The sequence below is a fragment of the Cnephaeus nilssonii genome (genome assembly GCF_951640355.1).
Source record: "Cnephaeus nilssonii genome assembly, chromosome: 5".
NCBI classification, from domain to species: domain Eukaryota; kingdom Metazoa; phylum Chordata; class Mammalia; order Chiroptera; family Vespertilionidae; genus Cnephaeus; species Cnephaeus nilssonii.
In genome coordinates, this window is record NC_137076.1 from 74,714,434 (window position 1) to 74,733,072 (window position 18,639).

Sequence of the window (18,639 nt, forward strand, 5' to 3'; positions counted from 1 at the left end):
TTATTGAACAACTCTGACAATATGCTTTACTCTAAATCTGATATTGTTAATTAAGCATTAAATACATTAGAAAGAAAATCAGAGAATTTAGTATGTGACAATAGCAAAAGAGACAGATTGATACTGAAAATACATTTATTCAAACATACTAATAAGTCACTGAAACCTAGTTAACCAAGCAACGGAATAGACAGAAACAAAGAATCTATGAAATATATTCATTTTGATTGATATTATACCCAAAGAACCTAGGAAACAGCAGACAATGAAGATTGATTCACAAAATTTTAACTTAAGGCTTAAAAAGGTGAAATTCCTGCCCAAAGTTAGTAGTAGAGACAGGAATACAGACATGAATGTTTGAGCTAATCCAGATCACATTTTCAAAATTATAGGATAGCAATTGGGGGGAAGATGGTCAATGACAATGACTTCAGGGCCCTAGTAATACTCTATTTCTTGATCTAGATACTGATTATTATCAGGTTGTTCATGCTGTGAAAATTCTTTTAGCTATAACACAATTTGTATACTTTTCTGTATGCATGTTATACTCCAATAAAAGTATCCCAACAAAATAAATTCCATTCAGAGGAAATGTTATACATGATAACTCTTATCTAATATAAAAATTCAAGCTTAAACATTTTAAAAATAAAAACATCATAGTATTGCCCTAGCCAGTTTGGCTCAGTGAATAGAGCATCGGCCTGCGGACTGAAAGGTCCCAGGTTCGATTCTGGTCAAGGGCACATGCCCAGATTGTGGGCTCAATCCCAGTAGGGGGGGCATGCAGGAGGCAGCCAATCAATGATTCTCTCATCATTGATGTTTCTCTCTCTCTCCCTCTCCCTTCCTCTCTGATTAAAAAATAATAATAAAAATTTTTTAAATGTCATAGTATTGGGGGAAAAACATTCAGAGAAGGACAACTTACAACTTTGTATGGCTCAGCAAAGAGAGGAGAGCTAGGTGGGAAGGCGTCTTCACCCTGCTGAATTTCCTGATTCCGCCTTTCCCGTTCTTTCATACGCAGCACATTCCGGTCTTCACGGTTCATGTTGCTATGGGGAAAAAAACGCAATCTTTATATCACAAAAAAGAAAAGGAAAAATTAAAAGTTCTCTACTGATTTTGTCAGTTTAATGCTTCAAACGGAGATTCCCTTTCACCTTCCAAATAATAACAGGCATTAGTGCTGAAGTTGGGTTTTGGCAATGATTTTATCAATACCACCCCATTGAAACACTTAACCTTATCAACTTTTAAAGTATTCTGCTATCTAAAAGTCAGCTAAAACTTACACATTCAGAGAGAAGGTAGTACTTAAACCCAAATCCTTAATATTTCCTATAAGCCTTCCATGGCTTCCTCTTCAGAACTCTTAACTATTCTCTGTCATTAGAGGCATACAACCCACTCCCACCTACCACCCCCTCTCCCCAAGGTCCAGTGCTTGTCTCTACTTTGCATCTACCTTATCTTGATTTCTTTTTGTCCCAAACACAGCTTCCTTGGTGTCCATCCTTATGGCAGTTTGACCTCAGCTTTGCTGTTGCTCTAGATTCCCTAAAAAACGACATTTCTGCTCTAAATACATTAATATTTCAATTAACACCTCAATAAATGGCAAACCGAGGCTTTCAGCAATAGAATCTAAAATTAACTTGGGTTAGTAACAGTAGTTGAAATTGTGATGGAAAAGAAAAAGACTTTTAGGGTGAAGGGGAAAATGAGGGTGTCATTTCTATAATCATGAAAGTACAGTGTCTTTTTCACTAAGAATAAACTAGGGAAAATAGTTGATTTATAGCAGCAGGGATTTTGGTTACATAGATAATGAAAAAGGTTTTCAAACCCTGGGACAAGGAATTATCAGGAACTCTGCAACACTCTTCCCTGGAGATAGATTAAACCACCTGTCCTAGTTTTACCAGTATTATTTTTTAATTTTTATTTATTTCAGAGAGGAAGGGAGTGGGAGAAAGAGAAAGAAACATCAATGATGAGAGAGAATCATTGACTGGCTGCCTCCTGCACATCCCCTACTGGGGATCAAGCCCAAAACCCAGGCATGTGCAGCACTGACTGGAATCGAATCCAGGACCCTTCACTCAGCAGGCCAACGTGCTATGCACTGAGTCAAATCAGCTAGGGCTGTCCTAGTTTTGATTAAAAAAAAAAAAGTCCTGTTGGAAGCCAAAGGCAAAAATCAAGTTATACTATGTGCAGCATTTTTAGACTTAAGATTTATACATCAAACCTAATTTGAAAATTAAAGTCCATAAAGATTGGGGGAAATTTAATTGTAAAATTAGAATGGACAGCAAAGCCAATATACTCTTGAGGACTTTTGTAAGTGGTTAGAACAGTACAACATTCAAAGATAACCTTTCTGGTTTGCATAATTAGTGCCTTACATTTAATATTTTTAAAAGTATTCTAAGTGTTCCAAATGTATATTCAAGTTGTTTCTTTCTCTTTTTTTAAAAAAAACATATTTTATTGATTTTTTACAGAGAGGAAGGGAGAGGGAGAGAGAGTTAGAAACATCGATGAGAGAGAAACATCGATCAGCTGCCTCCTGCACACCCACCACCTGGGGATGTGCCCGCAACCAAGGTACATGCCCTTGACCGGAATCGAACCCGGGACCCTCCAGTCCGCAGGCTAACGCTCTATCCACTGAGCCACACCGGCCAGGGCATCAAGTTGTTTCTTATTTGTACAATTTTCTAATAAACTTAGAAAAGAATATATTTTTTGAGGTATGGAAATAGTGAGTGTGTGCTTTGTTCAGTCTCCCTAGTATTTAGCACCATACAGAACCACAAAAAGTGTTAGAGTCTTCCTTTAATAAATATCATACAACATCTACACTTCAGTTTTCAGAGAATAAAACCAAAGACCATATATTATCCTCCAGCTCACTTGAAACAACTAATAATTGTATATCACTAACAATCAAGTTTCAAATAGACCTCTTAACCTATGGTGCTGGAGCATACAAAGTTATTGTATCTGAGAATTTAAGGGGCATGTTAACTAATGATTTCCTTACATTTCATAAATTCAGTTCCTGAAAGATCAGAGAACAGAAATGCCTTCTTTAAACTATGATTTAATTTTATGTATTCAACAGCACTGAAATAATCATGCAAGAAATACTTGTACATTGATGGCAAAAACAGGTACGATTTCCATAATAAAATCCCTCCTATAATTACAAAAAACTTTGTTTTCTTTTCTTAAAAAATAAAAGTCATCCAACTGATTATTTCCTCTTTTAACAAGAATGCCAAGAAGCTCAGAACTGCCTGGCTGGTGTGGCTCAATGGCTGAGCACTGACCTATGAACCAGGAGGTTATGGTTCGATTCCCAGGCCAGGCACATGCCCAGGTTGTTGGTTCAATCCCCAGTGTGGGGAGTGCAGGAGACAGCCAATCAATAATTATCTCTCATCACTGATGTTTCTAACTCTCTCTCCCTCTCTCTTAACTATCTGAAATCAATAAAAATACATATTTTTAAAAAATAAGCTCAGAACTAAATTAACTGATTATTTAAAAAGAACTAATATCCCAGTTGTAGTTCTTCTTTTCTAATTTTTTTCCTGATTTGACTTATTTTCGCATCTAATTTATAGCCTCCATTTTTTCCTCCTGTATTTTCACATCAATATCTCAGCCTAATGTAAAATAAAGTTTTCCAAAAGCAATCATTCCAGTAATATGAGCTCTCTTAAAAGTAACATAAAATTTAAATGAGTCAATTTGAAATATATCTTTGCAGTACAAAAACTATTTTATTGCATATCCCTCATGACACATGCAACTATTGTACTAAAATAGGATTCAGTGTGTGTTTTTTTAAAATTAGCAAATGGCTGTATCACAACAAAACCTATGGGACTGCTAGATAAAAGAATTTTGAAAAGAAAACTTGTCAGGCACAGGCATGCAGGTGGGAAGATTGCTGGGTTCAGAACTGTGGAACCCCCAGAGTATTACAGGTGATTCTTAAAAGAGAATTCTCATCCTGATGGAAGAGAACTAGGTTAATTGAGAACCACAACTGTCAACATGAGTTCAATTAGTACTGCAGATGGTTCTGCTTCAGTGAAGCTGGAAAATACTACAGAAATTTGCAGTATTTGCAGCACTACCAACAGATGCCCCTGATAAAGGGTATGCTGTTCCTAATGTGGATCTACCACCTCTGTATTTGAGATTTCGATCTGGACCTCTTCAAGTCAAAGGTAATTCAGGTGGTTTAGTTATAAGCAAGAACTATAAGATAAGCTACATGGAGAGTGGCAACCTTGCTAGTAAAAATTCTCAAACATAAAACTTCTAGTAACCAAAAACCAACAAGGGCAATTATCTCTTAACTTCTTAAATATGGTAACAAAGTAATGTAAACTTCTAAACTTCAATTGAACTATAAACAGTTGAGGTCCCAATTTAGTAAATGGAACAATTAAGGATACCTGACTTTTTGTTCTGGTTATATAACACTAGTGGCCCAGTGCAAATTCATGTACATTGAAAGGAAATTAATTAGAAGAAATATTTTAATATTGCTATTCGCCTTTTCTCTATAATAGAAGTGTCAATCAAATTCACGACGATGACAGATTGAAACACACGCATGCGATTGGCACCAGCGAGCTTTATATGTATTAGGCATGCGCGAGTCAACTTAGCCTTTTATATAGAATAAACTTACTAAATTAGCCTGCTTTCTGATTTAGCTAAAGTTTTTCCAGCCCAGTGAAGCACCCAAACTTCTCTTTCAGGTAACTGTCAGCAACACAGCAGTAAATATCAACACAAAGCACATTATTATTGTAAATCATGCAGGGCGAACAAAGGGTAAAATAACTGCAGCAGTGTTTGACTATATTCTGCGCAGTGAGAAAACCTGAAGTCATTTTCAAGGTCCACCATTTCTTACTTATTTTCAGTCGGGTCAATATTCTAAGCTTTCTTAATCTGTTTTCTGGCTAATGAAAAGAAAATAGGATTCCACCGAGTCTCCTATCTACCTACTCCAGGACTTCTGTGAGGATCAAATGAGATGAGGCATGGGAAAATGCTTCATAGACATTTGGTTAAAGTGTGAAATGTTTCCACCTGGCTATAAAGCAAGTCATGTTCCTGGGCTGAAGAAACTGCAAAGAGGCTAGTCGTCGTTAGGAAGAGGAAGGCGGGCGTTGCTATGTGACGTCATTACCCAGACAGTTGGACACTTAGTATATTAGCCTTTTAGATATATAGACTAGAGGCCCGGTGCATGAAAATTCATGCACTGGAGGGGGGGGTCCCTCAGCCCAGCCTGCCCCCTCTCACAGTCCAGGAGCCCTCAGGGGTGGGAGGCGACCTGGCGATCAGGGGAAGGCAAAGCCCTATCACACCTCTGTTGCTGCCACTGCCAGCAGCACAAGCCTCGGCCGGCCCTGGATACCTGAGCATTGGAGGCCCTAAGCAGCTGGGCAGCCGCCATCTGAGGCTTGCCTGTGCCTTGGGCCAGCCCTGGGCAGCTGGGCAGCTGCCATCCAAGGCTTGCCAGTGCCTCGGGCCGGCCCTGGACGGCTGGGGGTGCTGAGGGGACTGTGGGACTCCGGAGGCAAACGCGCGGGGCTGAGGGGACTGGGTGCTGCCATCTTGTGGCTGTGGGCGCCGCCATCTTTGAGGGCGTGGCAGTCAATTAGCATATTCTCTTATTGGCTATGGGTGTCGCCATCTTTGAGGGCGGGACAGTCAATTAGCATATTCCCTCTTTATTAGATAGGACACTAGATATATGACTTAGGTAAATAACCTCCCTGGACCTCAGATTTATTTTGTTTGAACTGTCCATACTAATCTGATGATACGATTAGATGAGAGGAGTATTTGAATGTATCTGAGCATTTAACACTATACAAGATTAAAGTGTAAAATAAAGTGACTGCAAATGGGCACAAATCATTTTGGGGTGATGAAAATGTTCTACAATTAAAGTGTGGTGATAGTTGCATTACTCTATAAACTGATTAAAATCATTGAATTATACACTTAAAAACAAGTGCATTTTATGGGCTGCAAATTATATCTCAATAAAGCTGTTTTTTAAAAGGAATATTATCAGCCTATAAAGGATCCTTGATTACTATCATTTGTTAACTCTTTCTCTACTTCCTGACCTTCCTGATAGGCTTCAGACCAGTACATTCCCTTAAATAATTGTTGCTCCCCACCTTCTGCTTAAACCACCTGTTTTCCTATCAGAAACAACTGGGAGAGAAAGAAAACTAAGGTCTCACATCATCTTATATAAAAAAAGCCTAATGTGCGAGTTCAACCACTCGCTATGATGTGCGCTGACCACCAGGGGGCAGCGCGGAACATAGTGGGGGTCGGCGACGCAGCGCTGACAGTGGGTGGCAGTGGAGGCACTGCCAGCCCCGATGTGCCCCAATGAGAGCAGGACTGCGGCGGGATGGTGTAGCAAGTGAGCGGGTGGCGCCAGGCCAAGGTGGATGCGAGCGGGGGCCTGATCGCCCTGCCAATCACCCCGCAGACGGCAACCAGCAGCGGCGGCAGGGGGTGGGGCCACTGCCCAGCTCTCAGGCACTGAGGGAGCCAGGTGGGGGGCCCAGCCCCAACCCATCGCCTTGCAGATAGCTACCAGCAGCTGGCAGGTCCTGATCGCCTGATCGGGGCCATGCCCGGGGCTGGGTGTTGGCGACCGACCTCCCACAGTGCCCAGGCAGGGGGCTGCAACCTCTCACCAGCTACCCGGGGGCACGGGTGATGGGGACAGAGGTGCGGTGGGAAGATGGGGTGTCCGCCGAGCTCACTCTCACTCCCCCTGCTACCCTCCCCCAGGATGCCAGGGCTTGCACGGCGGGGAAACCCCCCTGCTCAGGTGCTGGGCGCCCATGAGGAACCTGCCCAGCACCCACGCGGCCTCTTCCGGGTGAGCCGGGCTGCAGCCGCCAAGACCACAGGGGCTGGTTGGGCTCTCCATGGGTTTACACAGAAGCCAGTCTACGAAGCCGGCTGGGAGAGAGCGCACTGCCTACCCGGCTTCCTTGCAGCACTGCTGGGTGGCCCAGAGGCCCATGCTGTGGCCCGGCCCATGGTGTCCGGCTGTGCTCACCGCATCTCCAGATGTGGACTCAAACACCATGACTCAGGCAGAAGGGGTGCGGGCAGGGCCTGGGAGCCCAGGTGCTTCCCAGGGCCCAGAGGTCAGCTGGGACCTGCCCTTACACACCAGACGCTCGCGCTTCGATTGCCGGCCAGGCCTAGGGACCGCACCCGTGCATGAATTTTGTGCACCGGACCTCTAGTTTAAATAATATGGTGCTATTCAAAAGATAAAGGATATGAATGGAACAAATATTACAGTCTCTCAGGATCTCATATAATGAACTTGAACAACACTACAATAAACTAAACCTAACAGATAAGTATAGAACACTCCACTCATCAACAGCAGAATATACATTCTTCTCAAGTGCACATGTAACATTCTCCAGGAAAAATTATATGTTAGGCCCTAAAACAAGTCTAAATAAGTTTAAAAGGATTGAAATCATACAAAGTTTGTTCTCAGATCACGATGGGATGAAATTAGAAGAGAAGAAAAATTGGGAAATTCACAAATATGTGGAAATTAAACTATACACTCCTAAATAACCAACTGGTCAAAGAAGAAATCACAAGGGAAATTAGAAAGTCCTATCAAATAATAAAAACAAAACACTATACTAAACCTTATCAGATCAATTAAAGCAGTGCTTAAAGGAAAACTTCCTATTAATAAAAGCCTAATATGATAAGTGTCCAGTGGCCGTTCAACCAAAGTGTAATATGCTAATGATATGCAAAGGCCGCTCAACCACTCGCTATGATGTGCACTGACCACCAGGGGGCAGACAGTCGACCGGTTGACCAGTCGCTATGGCATGCACTGACCACCAGAAGGCAGATGCTTCGACTGGTAGATTAGCTTGTTGCTGGGGTCCGGCCGATTGGGACTGAGCAAGATGGGCCGGACATGCCCTGGAGCCCTCCCAAGATCCCTCCCCACTGGCCAATCCCCGCGTCCCTCGCCAGCCCCGATTGTGCACCAGTGGGGTCCCTTGGCCTGGCCTGCGCCCTCTCGCAATCCGGGATCCCTCTGGGGATGTCAGAGAGCCGGTTTCAGCCCGATCCTGCAGACCAGGCCGAGGGATCCCACTGGTACACGAATTTGTGCACTGGGCCTCTAGTCTATACTAATAAAAGGGTAATATGTTAATTATACTGGGTCAACCGGGACATCTTCCGGTCATCTGGTCCTCCTTCTGGACAAAGCCATCATGGTGGGGACCAAGGCAGAGATGGTTAGGGGCAATCAGGCCTGCAGAGGAGCAGTTAGAGGCAATCAGGCCGGCAGGGGAGGGTGGTAAGGGGCGATCAGGCCGGCAGGGGAGGGTGGTTAGGGGTGATCAGGCTGGCAGGCAGAGGGATGTCTAACTGCCATCCCCCGAGGGGTCCCGGATTGGAGAAGGTGCAGGCCGGGCTGAGGGACCATCCCCTCTGTGCACAAATTTTGTGCACTGGGCCTCTAGTATAACTATAAACACTGATATTAAACAAAGAGAAAGACCTGAAATAATAAAGATTAGAATAGAAATAAATAAAATAGAGAATCTATATATATAAAAGCCTAAGCGACTGGCCAACCGGCCAGTAGCTATAACGCACAATGACCACCAGGGGGCAGACGCTCAATGCACAGACATGGAAACAGGGAACGGACTGATGAATCTCAGAGGGAAGGGAGGAGGGGGGAGGGCGGGAAGAGATTAACCAAAGATCTGATATGCATACTAGAGGCCCGGTGCAGATTCGTGCACCAGTGGGGTCCCTCAGCCTGGCCTGCGGGGATTGGCGGAAACTGGCTCTCTGATATCCCCCAAGGGGTCCCGGATTGCGAGAGGGCGCAGGCCAGGCCAAGGGACCCGGGCCTCTAGTAGAAAAATAATAGAGAAAATAAACAATACCAAAAATTGGTTCTTAGAAAAGACAGGAAAATTGACAAACCTTTGTTACAATGACCAAGGAAGACTCAAATTACTGGGGACAACAGAAATAAAATTGGTTATAAGGGAATACAATAAAAAAAAAAAAACCTGTATGCCAACAAGTTAAATAATCTAAATGAGCATAGTTCCTAAAAACACACAAAATTATGTTATTTTAAATTTTAAAACAGTTTAAAGTGGTGTTTGGAACCTGTTAACAATGTTTTCTTCAATGAGAAAGTCTGAAGAGGTCACAAGGCAGGGAAACAAAAATGTACATCTGGAAATCAAAACCAGCAGTAACAAAATATCAGGTCCCAATACATAATTTTGCACAGAAAGACCTTTGCCCCAAAATTTGTCATGAGACTTCTATGGCCTTCAGATTTAAAATGATGTAGTAAAAAACATGGAAGCAAAGATAATTCCATACTATTTTTGCTTTTTTCATCATCTTTATATTATTTCAATTTCTCATACTCATGTTTCATAATCGCTCTCAACTAGGCCCTCAAAGTTTCCCAGAAATTTTACTATCTTTCTCTTTCCTATTCCTTACAACTATTTCACGGAGTCTATGACTCTCCCTCCTAATTTCCATTACACAAATGACTTGTCTTACTAGACAAAGATTAAAAACAGAAGACTAAAAATCAGAGAGAAATTGAGATACGTTGGTTAGATCATTTCTTTCTGCCGGTGGACACCGCCGAGTAAGCAACATTGAAGTTTCTCCTCCCAAAGTCATCATGTGTAAGTCAATCTTCCAAAGAGTTGGAATAGCTGGGGAAGCTCTTTATTGGAGGTTTGAGCTTTGAAACAACAGATGAGAGTCTGAGGAGCCATTTTGAGCAAGGGAGAACACTCACTATGTGGTGATGGGTGATCCAAACACCAAGCACTCCAGAGGCTCTGGGTTTGTCACGTGTGCCTCTGTGGAGGAGATGGATGCAGCCATGAATACAAGGCTACACAAAGTGGATGGGAGATCTATGAAACCAGAGAGGGCTGTCTTAAAAGTAGGTTCTCAAAGACATGGTGCCCACTTAACTGTGAAAAAGACTTTTGTCAGTAGTATTAAAGAAGACACTGAAGAACATCACCTAAGAGATTATTTTGAACAGTATTGGGCAAAGCAAAGTGGCTGAAATCACAACTAACTGAGGCTGAGGCAAAAAAAGAGAGGTTTTGCTTTTGTAACCTTTGATGACCATGCCTCTGTAGACAAGACTGTCATTCAGAAATACCATACTAGCCAAAACCGGTTTGGCTCAGTGGATAGAGCGTCGGCCTGAGGACTCAAGGGTCCCAGGTTCGATTCCGGTCAAGGGCATGTACCTTGGTTGCGGGCACATCCCCAGTAGGGGGTGTGCAAGAGGCAGCTGATTGATGTTTCTAACTCTCTATCCCTCTCTCTTCCTCTCTGTAAAAAATCAATAAAATATATTTAAAAAAAAAAAGAAAGAAATACCATACTATATCAAGGGTGGGGGGGAGATAACATATGTAATACTTTCAACAATAAAGATTTAATATTTTTTAAAGAAATACCATACTGTGAATGGCCACAAGTGTGAAGTAAGGAAAGCTTTATTTAAGCAAGAGATGGCCAGTGCTTCATTCAGCCAAAAAGGTTCAAGTGGTTCTGGAAACTTCAGAGGTGATCATGGGAGAGGTTTTGGTGGAAATGACTACTTTTGTCATGGAGGAAACTTCAGTAGTTAAGATGGCTTTGGTAGTAGCCATGGTGGTGGTGGATATGGTGGCAGTGGGGATGGCTACAATGGTTTTGGTAATGATGGAAGCAATTTTGGAGGTGGCATAAGCTTACAATGATTTTGGCAATTACAACAATCAATCTCAAATTTTGGACCTATGAAAGGAGGAAACTTTGGAGGCAGAAGCTCTGGCTCCTATGGTAATGGAGGCCAATACTTTGCCAAACCATAAAACTATGGTGGCTATGGCAGTTCCAGCAGCAGCAGTAGCTATATGGCAGTGGCAGAAGGTTTTAATTACTTCAAGAAACAAAGCTTAGCAGGAGAGGAGAGCTGGAGAAGTGACAGGGAAGCTACAGGTTACAACAGATTTGTGAACTCAGCCTAGCACAGTGGTGGCAGGACCTAGCTACTACAAAGAAAACATCCTATATAATAAAAGGCTAACATGCAAATAGACTTAACAGCGGAACGACTGGTCGCTATGACACACACTGACCACCAGGGGGGAGATGCTCAATGCAGGAGCTGCTCCCTGGTGGTCAGTGTGCTCCCACACACTCAGCCAGAAGCCCTAAGCCGAGCTCATGGCTGGTGAGCAAAGCGGTGGTGGCAAGAGCCTTTCCTGCCTCTGTGGCAGCACTAATGTGCTACCCGCGAGGAGAGGGCCTAAGCCATCAGTCGGACATCCCCCAAGGGCTCCCGGACTGCAAGAGGGCACAGGCCAGGCTGAGGGACCCCCGCCCCACCCGAGTGCACGAATTTCATGCACCGGGCCTCTAGTGTTTTATTTATTTTTATTTATTTTTAAATATATTTTATTGCTTTTTTTTTTTTTTTTTACAGAGAGGAAGGGAGAGGGATAGAGAGTTAGAAACATCAATAGGAGAGAAACATCGATCAGCTGCCTCCTGCACACCTCCTACTGGGGATGTGCCCGCAACCAAGGTACATGCCCTTGACCTGAATCGAACCTGGGACCTTTCAGTCCTCAGGCCAACACTCTATCCACTGAGCTAAACCAGTTAGGGCAGGGCCTCTAGTGTTTTAGATAATTCTCATGTGAATGTGTAAAAAAAACTCGAGGACTGTATTTGTGACTAACTGTATAACAGGTTATTTTACTTTCTGTTCTGTGGAAAGTGGAAAGAATTCCAACAAAGGTTTTTAATGTAGATTTTTTTTTGTACCCATGCTGTTGACTGCTAAATGTAATAGTCTGATCATGACACTGAATAAATGTGTCTTAAAAAAAAAGTCAGAAAGAAATCCTCTCATCAACCATCAACTTTCATAGTACTAACATCTGCATCCATTCTCTTCTTTCCCCTTATTATAAAAGAAAAAGTATCTTTTTCTATCAAAGAATAAGTATGCCCATTTTGCTCTTTTCCTAGACCTTACTGACTCCTCTCCAGCAACTTCAACTTCAGCCTCTCTAATGAATCCTATCAGCATTCAAACATATTCTTTTTAAAAAAGAAAGTCTTGACCCTGTATTTCTCTCCAGCTACCACTCACTCTTTATCTTCTCTATTCTTGTTCATGGCTAAGCTTCTCAAGAGGACTCACTCTAAAGATTCTGAGCCTTTTTAATTCTCAGCATTATATTATGAGGTTAACCCATGTTCATTTATTTTCACTGTTGTGAATCCACACAATTAACTTATCTATTCTCTAATAGATATTTAGGTAGTTTCATTTCTCTGCTACTGCAAACAATGCTGTAATGATCCCTTTTATACATATCTCTTTGTACCAATGAGTGAGAGTTTTTCTAGAATAAACACCTACAGATGGAATTGCTAGGTTGCAGGGTAGGAGCATCTTCAATTTTAGTAGATATAGACAAACTGCTTTCCAAAATATATCCAATCACTATTCAACACTCTACTGTTTTCAACTTCCCACACTCCACCCCTTTGCCAAGATCTTTAGTGATTTGCAAGTTGTTAAAGCTGACAGACATTCTATCATTTTAGTTGACCTACCATTCAACACATTCAGCCACTAAGTTCCTTAATACAATACTTCTGACTTCTGTAACACTGGTCTTCCCAATTTTACCAGTAATTCTGGCTCTTCTCCTTCAACCTATCAGATTTCTTAAAAGTTGATGCTCCTCTGTGCTCAGCCATGGGTCTTATTCTGATTCAGTCTACATTCTCTCCCACAATTTCATTGCTTGAAATACCATCTATATGCCTAGAATCCAAATACCTAAATATTCTCCACATCAGATCTTTCTCTTTTGAGATACAGACTGTATATCTAAGGACGTTGATCATGTCCTTTGAGGAATCTCAATTTTAATACATCCAAAATTGATTTCTTGATGTTTTCCCCTGCCTCCACCAACTACTAATCCAGTGATCCTCTCCTACCAAGCAACTGCTCTTGCTGAATCCTCCCTTCAACCTCTCTCCATATCCAATCCATAATTACAGCCTCCAAAATATATTTTTAATTAATCTGTTCACTTCTTTCTCCACATCCACTGTTCAAAACAAGCCATCATTTTATCTCCAACTTGGGAATGCTACAGCCTTCTAATTAAGGCTCCTAGTTCCCCTGGTCTCTCTCTACTCCACATTTCATACTACAGCCAAAGTGATGTCTTTAAAACACAAACCAGATCATGTCATCTAACCCCTGCTTTAAATTTTTTAATAAGCTTTCCACTTGCCTTAGGATAAACTTTAAGGTCCTTAACATGGCCTACAGAGCCCTGATCTGACTTTCTACCTGATCTGATTCCTGCCTATTTCATCAGATTCAAATTATATCTTACAACTCTTCCCTCCCAATTCCCACCAGGGGCCTTTTAGGGGCTTCTTGAACTTGTGATGCTCTTTCCAGCTTCAGAAAATTGATGCATACATTCCCTTTTCCTTCAGAATACTTGATCACAATTAAGTATATATTTATTTTTATGTTCATTAATATTTCCTCTCTCACTAGACAATAACCAGGAAATGTGTTTGTTTTGTTCAGCATTGCATATCTATACAATAACCTAGTAGACAATCACCTGAATGAGTAAACTAATGAATTTCACAGCATGGTTAGAAAGAAGACATTATCGCACTTACTAGGAAATAATACCCAGAGATCATGGTATTATTTACCTAATATCACAAAATACTGATATTTCACAATAAAAATAATCAGTACTTCATATTACATTAAAATCAGACACCATGTGCAAAAATTTAGCACTGTAACATTTGCATTTAATTATTTCAGATAGGCCAGAACTGAAATATTTATTTGTCAAGCTCTACAACTTTTCCTTTAACTATAATTCAATTCACTTCCTCCATGAAGCTTCTCGGATAAAGAAAACCTTTATTTCCTCATCTTAGAAGCCAAACAGTATTACAAGTAATGCTTATCATGTAGTTAAGCAGTTATTCCATTGTTCAATAAATAATTTGAAACAGTATTTGCCAGACTGATTACCGATAAACTAGTATGTTCTTTTAAAAATACTAGACAATGTAAAACCTCAATTCAAGGAAAGAAATGTTTATTATATACACAAATGCTCACACTTAAGGGTAAGTCTAAGAATATATGAATATTCATATTACATGTAACCAGCTGACTCCCTTTAGACAATATTTCTCTCAGTAATACTAAATACTCTTTCCTCTTGTTGTCCTACAGTTATATACCATGTACCTATTTCAGAACCAAAACCAAATCAAATTATACTTCTTTCCTTAATATTTTAGAAATGTGTAAACCAAATTTAACTAGTGTAAACTTACCTCAAAAATTGTTGCTATCAAACTTTAAAAGCGTATGAACAACAAAAAATCAAACTGATAAGCCTATTTTCATCTTCAAAGATAAATAAATGCACATAGAAAATGGTTAAAAGTAAAAATTTACAGTTCTTTTTATAAAAAAAATCAATCTTTTGATTCAGATTATTTTATTTTTTAAAATATATTTTATTGATTTCGGAGAGGAAGGGTGAGGGAGAAAGAGATAGAAACATCAACGATGTGAGAGAATGATTGGCTACCTCCTGCACGACCCCCACTGGGGACTGAGCCCGCAACCCAGGCATGTGCCCTTGGCCTGAATCGAACCTGGGACCTTTCAGTCTGCAAGCTGACGCTCTATCCATTGAGCCAAACCAGCTAGGGCACAGATTATTTTAAAGCATACAAATATCTAAAACATACAAAGGCATCTTACTGGAAACTTCTGTGATGTATGCATTGGTAATTACTTTTACATTTTTATAAAACAGAGCTAAGAGAATCTTATGCAATAAAAGGATTTCAAGCTGTCTACAGTTCAATTCTTACCTATTTTTATAAAGCCTTCAGGATTTATCTGAGCCTGAAAATAACCTACATACATTCAGATCCAGATTTTTACTCAAATTGGCCCTGCTACTTAGTAGTCCCTTACTTCTTCCCATTTCTAAATTCATCTATTTCAAAGCTAACCACATATACCTGCTTCCAAAAAACCCTCCATGCTTCCTCTGACTTCTTACTATAATGTTAATAAAAATATGTAAATATAAAATTAGGTAGGAACTCATTATGTTTATAGCTCTTACATAACAGTAAAACTAAAACAACTTTAAAATCTAAATATAAAACAAAATTTTAAGTAACATGAATGTAACAGATTGTGTTGATTTACAGAAACTAGACCAATGACATATTCAATCCTGGAAATATGTAGTCTCAAATCTGGTTCTATATTTTTAAACCACTTCTGTAACTTGACTTCAATAATACTAATACAGAAAATGCTTATAAATATGTTATACAAAATGGACTTAATAACTGTGCTTATTTGTTAGTTTGGGAAATACAACTTTATACACCAGACCAACTAGTAGTCCTTAAGTGTCTATGTTAAAGAGGTCTCACTTGCTAACTTGTTCATTTGTGGCAATCTTGTTCATTTGTGGTTTCCTACCTTATCAAAGTCTACATTAAATACATATAAAGTATATAAACCACTGCTGAAGTTGGAAACACAACACCCATACTGCAAATTGTTTTGTGTTGATGAATTACAAAGATGGGGTCCACCAGAAAGGTGAAAATATGCCAGAGTTCTTTCAGGTTTGGCCTGCCTATACTAACACATACTATGACATGGTCCAATTTTACCCTCCAACTTTCCCTTCTGAGCCACTGCAATATCATCTTAGTACAAGGGACTATAGCTTGGCACAAACACAATAAACAAAATCTAAACACAGCAACAAACTCCCAAGGGAGTATTTCGCTATAAAGCAGTCCCTAAGAAGTTACATAAAACTCATTAATGTCTAAGTATCCCCAGGTAGAAGAATACTACAGAAAATGGAACACTACTAAGGAGTTTAAAGTAACAAAATCAGATTTGCAGTTTCGAGGGAAAAATCATTCTGGTACAGGGTATAGTAGATCAGACTGGCAATAAGGAAACAAATGAGAAGATTGTTGCAATAATCAAGGTGAGAGTTGAAAGCTTTGGATTAAGGCAGCAAATGCAGAGAAAGGTTTGGATTCAAAGATGTTAAGGAAGTAGAATCTTGGGAAAGCCAGATGTGAGAAGTAAAATAGAGGAGTCAAGGACAACTTGCATGTTTCTAGGAAAAGTGATGATAGTGGTACATTCTCCAAGACAAGAAAAAGAGCAGAACTGAGGGTGAGGGGATTGAGAAGTGGCAGAATAGTTAATCTGTACATAATGAACATTATAGGGACTATCTGACCAGCTTCTGGCTTCACTTCACCCAGATTTTCTGGAAATTCTCTCCCCCATTTACATAATTGTATTAAAGGCAACCATGTTACAATGTAACCTATAGTGTGATCCTCCCTTTTAGGGTAGACCTGGTCAAGTCTGATTCCCTAACTAAAGCTAGGCTAATGCCCAGATCCCACCTGTTTGTGTATGTGTATTTGTGTGTATACTGTACATGCATGTGTATCTACAATAAAACAAAAACCCACAACAACTACCACAGTAAATAGGGGCATTATAACTAACTGTTCAACCCTAAGGCAATCCTCAGACCCAAATGTCCACGAAGGCCCATTTGACCTGCTAAAACAGTAGTCAACAAACTTTTTTAAAGCCTCCTAGTAAATATTTTAGGCTTTGTAGGCCATATAGTCACAACTACTCAACTCTGCCTTTGCAGCAGCAAAAGCAGCTACAGATAATATATAAACAAATAGTTGTATTTATGAACATTGAAATGTGATCTTCCAAAAAAGTATTTCCTATAATTTTCACATGCCACAAAATATTCTTTTGATTTTCCCCACCATTTAAAAATGTAAAACCATTCTTAGCTCACAGGCCATACAAAAGCACACAGCACTATGTCAACTAACCATAGTTTGCCGCCTTGTAATAAGGCGACATAGATCTGTCCTCCCCTAACACTCCTTCCAACTGTTCTATTAGTGGTAATCTTAATCTAAGACAAAAATCTTCCCAGTGGACAGAACTGAAAAATCTTCATTTGGCTAAAAAACTCACTCCATTTTCAAGGAAGACAACAAATGTAGGCCCCTATAATTTGCTGGTTGTATCATTTACCTTATACCATACCTGTCTAGTAAGATATGGTGTTAAGTTTTGCAACAATATCTTCCTCTGCCCTCCTCTCATAAAAGTTTTAGTTATTTTGTTTCCCAACCACTGTGTATCAGTTATGTTAAGGATGATTAAATTTAGTTTTTAGAAACAATTTTCAGACATGTGACAAAGCATATCTAGGCCTGATTAACAAAAGATCTCACCTTTAGAACCTGAACTCAGAGAACAATGACCTATGGATGTTATAGCCAGATGTGAATTTGGGTAGTCTCCTTAGAAGAGATAAGGTTGTTTGCTGATATATATAAATTATGTTTTTAAAATATTTAATATGGGAAAACGTAGGACTAAATAGCCATGGGATGAATGAGGTGGCCCAACTAAGTTTATCTCTTCTTTTTTATTATTGATTTTAGAGAGAGAAGAAGGGAAGGAGGAAAGGAGAGAAGAATATTGATTTGTTCTACTTATTTATGCATTCACTGGTTGAGTCTTGTATGTGCCCTCATCAGGGATGGAACCCACAACCTTGGCGTATCAGGATGACACTCTAATCAACTGAGCCTACCCAGCCAGGGCCCCAAATATGTTTTTTGTTTGTTTGTTTAATATATTTTTATTGATTTCAGAGGGGAAGGGAGAAGAAGAGGGAGAGATAGAAACATCAATGATGAGAGAGAATCATTGATCAGCTGCCTCCTGCATGCCCCCCACTAGGGATTGCGCCAGCAACCCTGGCATGTGTCCCTGACCGGAATCGAACCCGGGACCCTAAGTCCGCAGGCCGACACTCTCCACTGAGCCAGACCCACTAGGGCCCAACTATGTTTTAAGAGTACCCTTTACTGCACTTCTCTCTGGGATAGTGCAGCTAGAGCATCTTAATACAATGTTGCCCCTCAGCCAAAGTTATGGTCTAGAGATGGACACATAATCTAATGAGTCCCCTTTCCTAGGTCAGTCTCTCTCTGATAGCAGAAGATACAAGATTTCAAATTCAGAAGATATTAGTGTTAAAGTTGGTCTGCAGCAAGAGAACTAGCTGAATATACAAAGAACCCCTCCATCCAGCTGTTCCTGAGTTCTAGAATTTGTAGGATACCCAGTATGTTTCCAATAAATTATTTTGGCTTAAGGTAAGTATATGCTACTTTCCTAAATAAAACAAAGTGCCTATTAGACAAACTAAAGGGGGATATTCAGTTGGATGAAAGAGTTCTGGTGCCCACAAAACACTTAGAGATGATAGCTACGCAATACAAATGGATGATATTACCCAGAAGAGT

General features: G+C 40.4%; 1 protein-coding gene and 1 pseudogene across 3 annotated transcripts in view; one reads left to right on the top strand and one right to left on the bottom strand.

Annotated features, from left to right (window-relative positions):
- AFF4 (ALF transcription elongation factor 4) overlaps positions 1–18,639 on the bottom strand; it is an 86,568-nt gene that overhangs the window by 61,480 nt on the left and 6,449 nt on the right. The window contains exons 2-3 of one of the 2 annotated variants that reach the window (XM_079771068.1): positions 1,478–1,569; positions 938–1,064 (exon numbers count right to left, since the gene is read on the bottom strand). In XM_079771068.1, coding sequence (XP_079627194.1) covers positions 938–1,060 — 123 coding nt within the window. In that variant the 5' untranslated portion in view covers positions 1,061–1,064; positions 1,478–1,569. The remainder of the gene's footprint in view (positions 1–937; positions 1,065–1,477; positions 1,570–18,639) is intronic. The other variant, XM_079771069.1, reaches the window with a different exon arrangement.
- LOC307099488 (heterogeneous nuclear ribonucleoprotein A1-like) lies at positions 9,922–14,653 on the top strand (annotated as a pseudogene). Its single transcript has 2 exons — positions 9,922–10,303; positions 10,608–14,653. The product of its transcript is annotated as a heterogeneous nuclear ribonucleoprotein A1-like (transcript).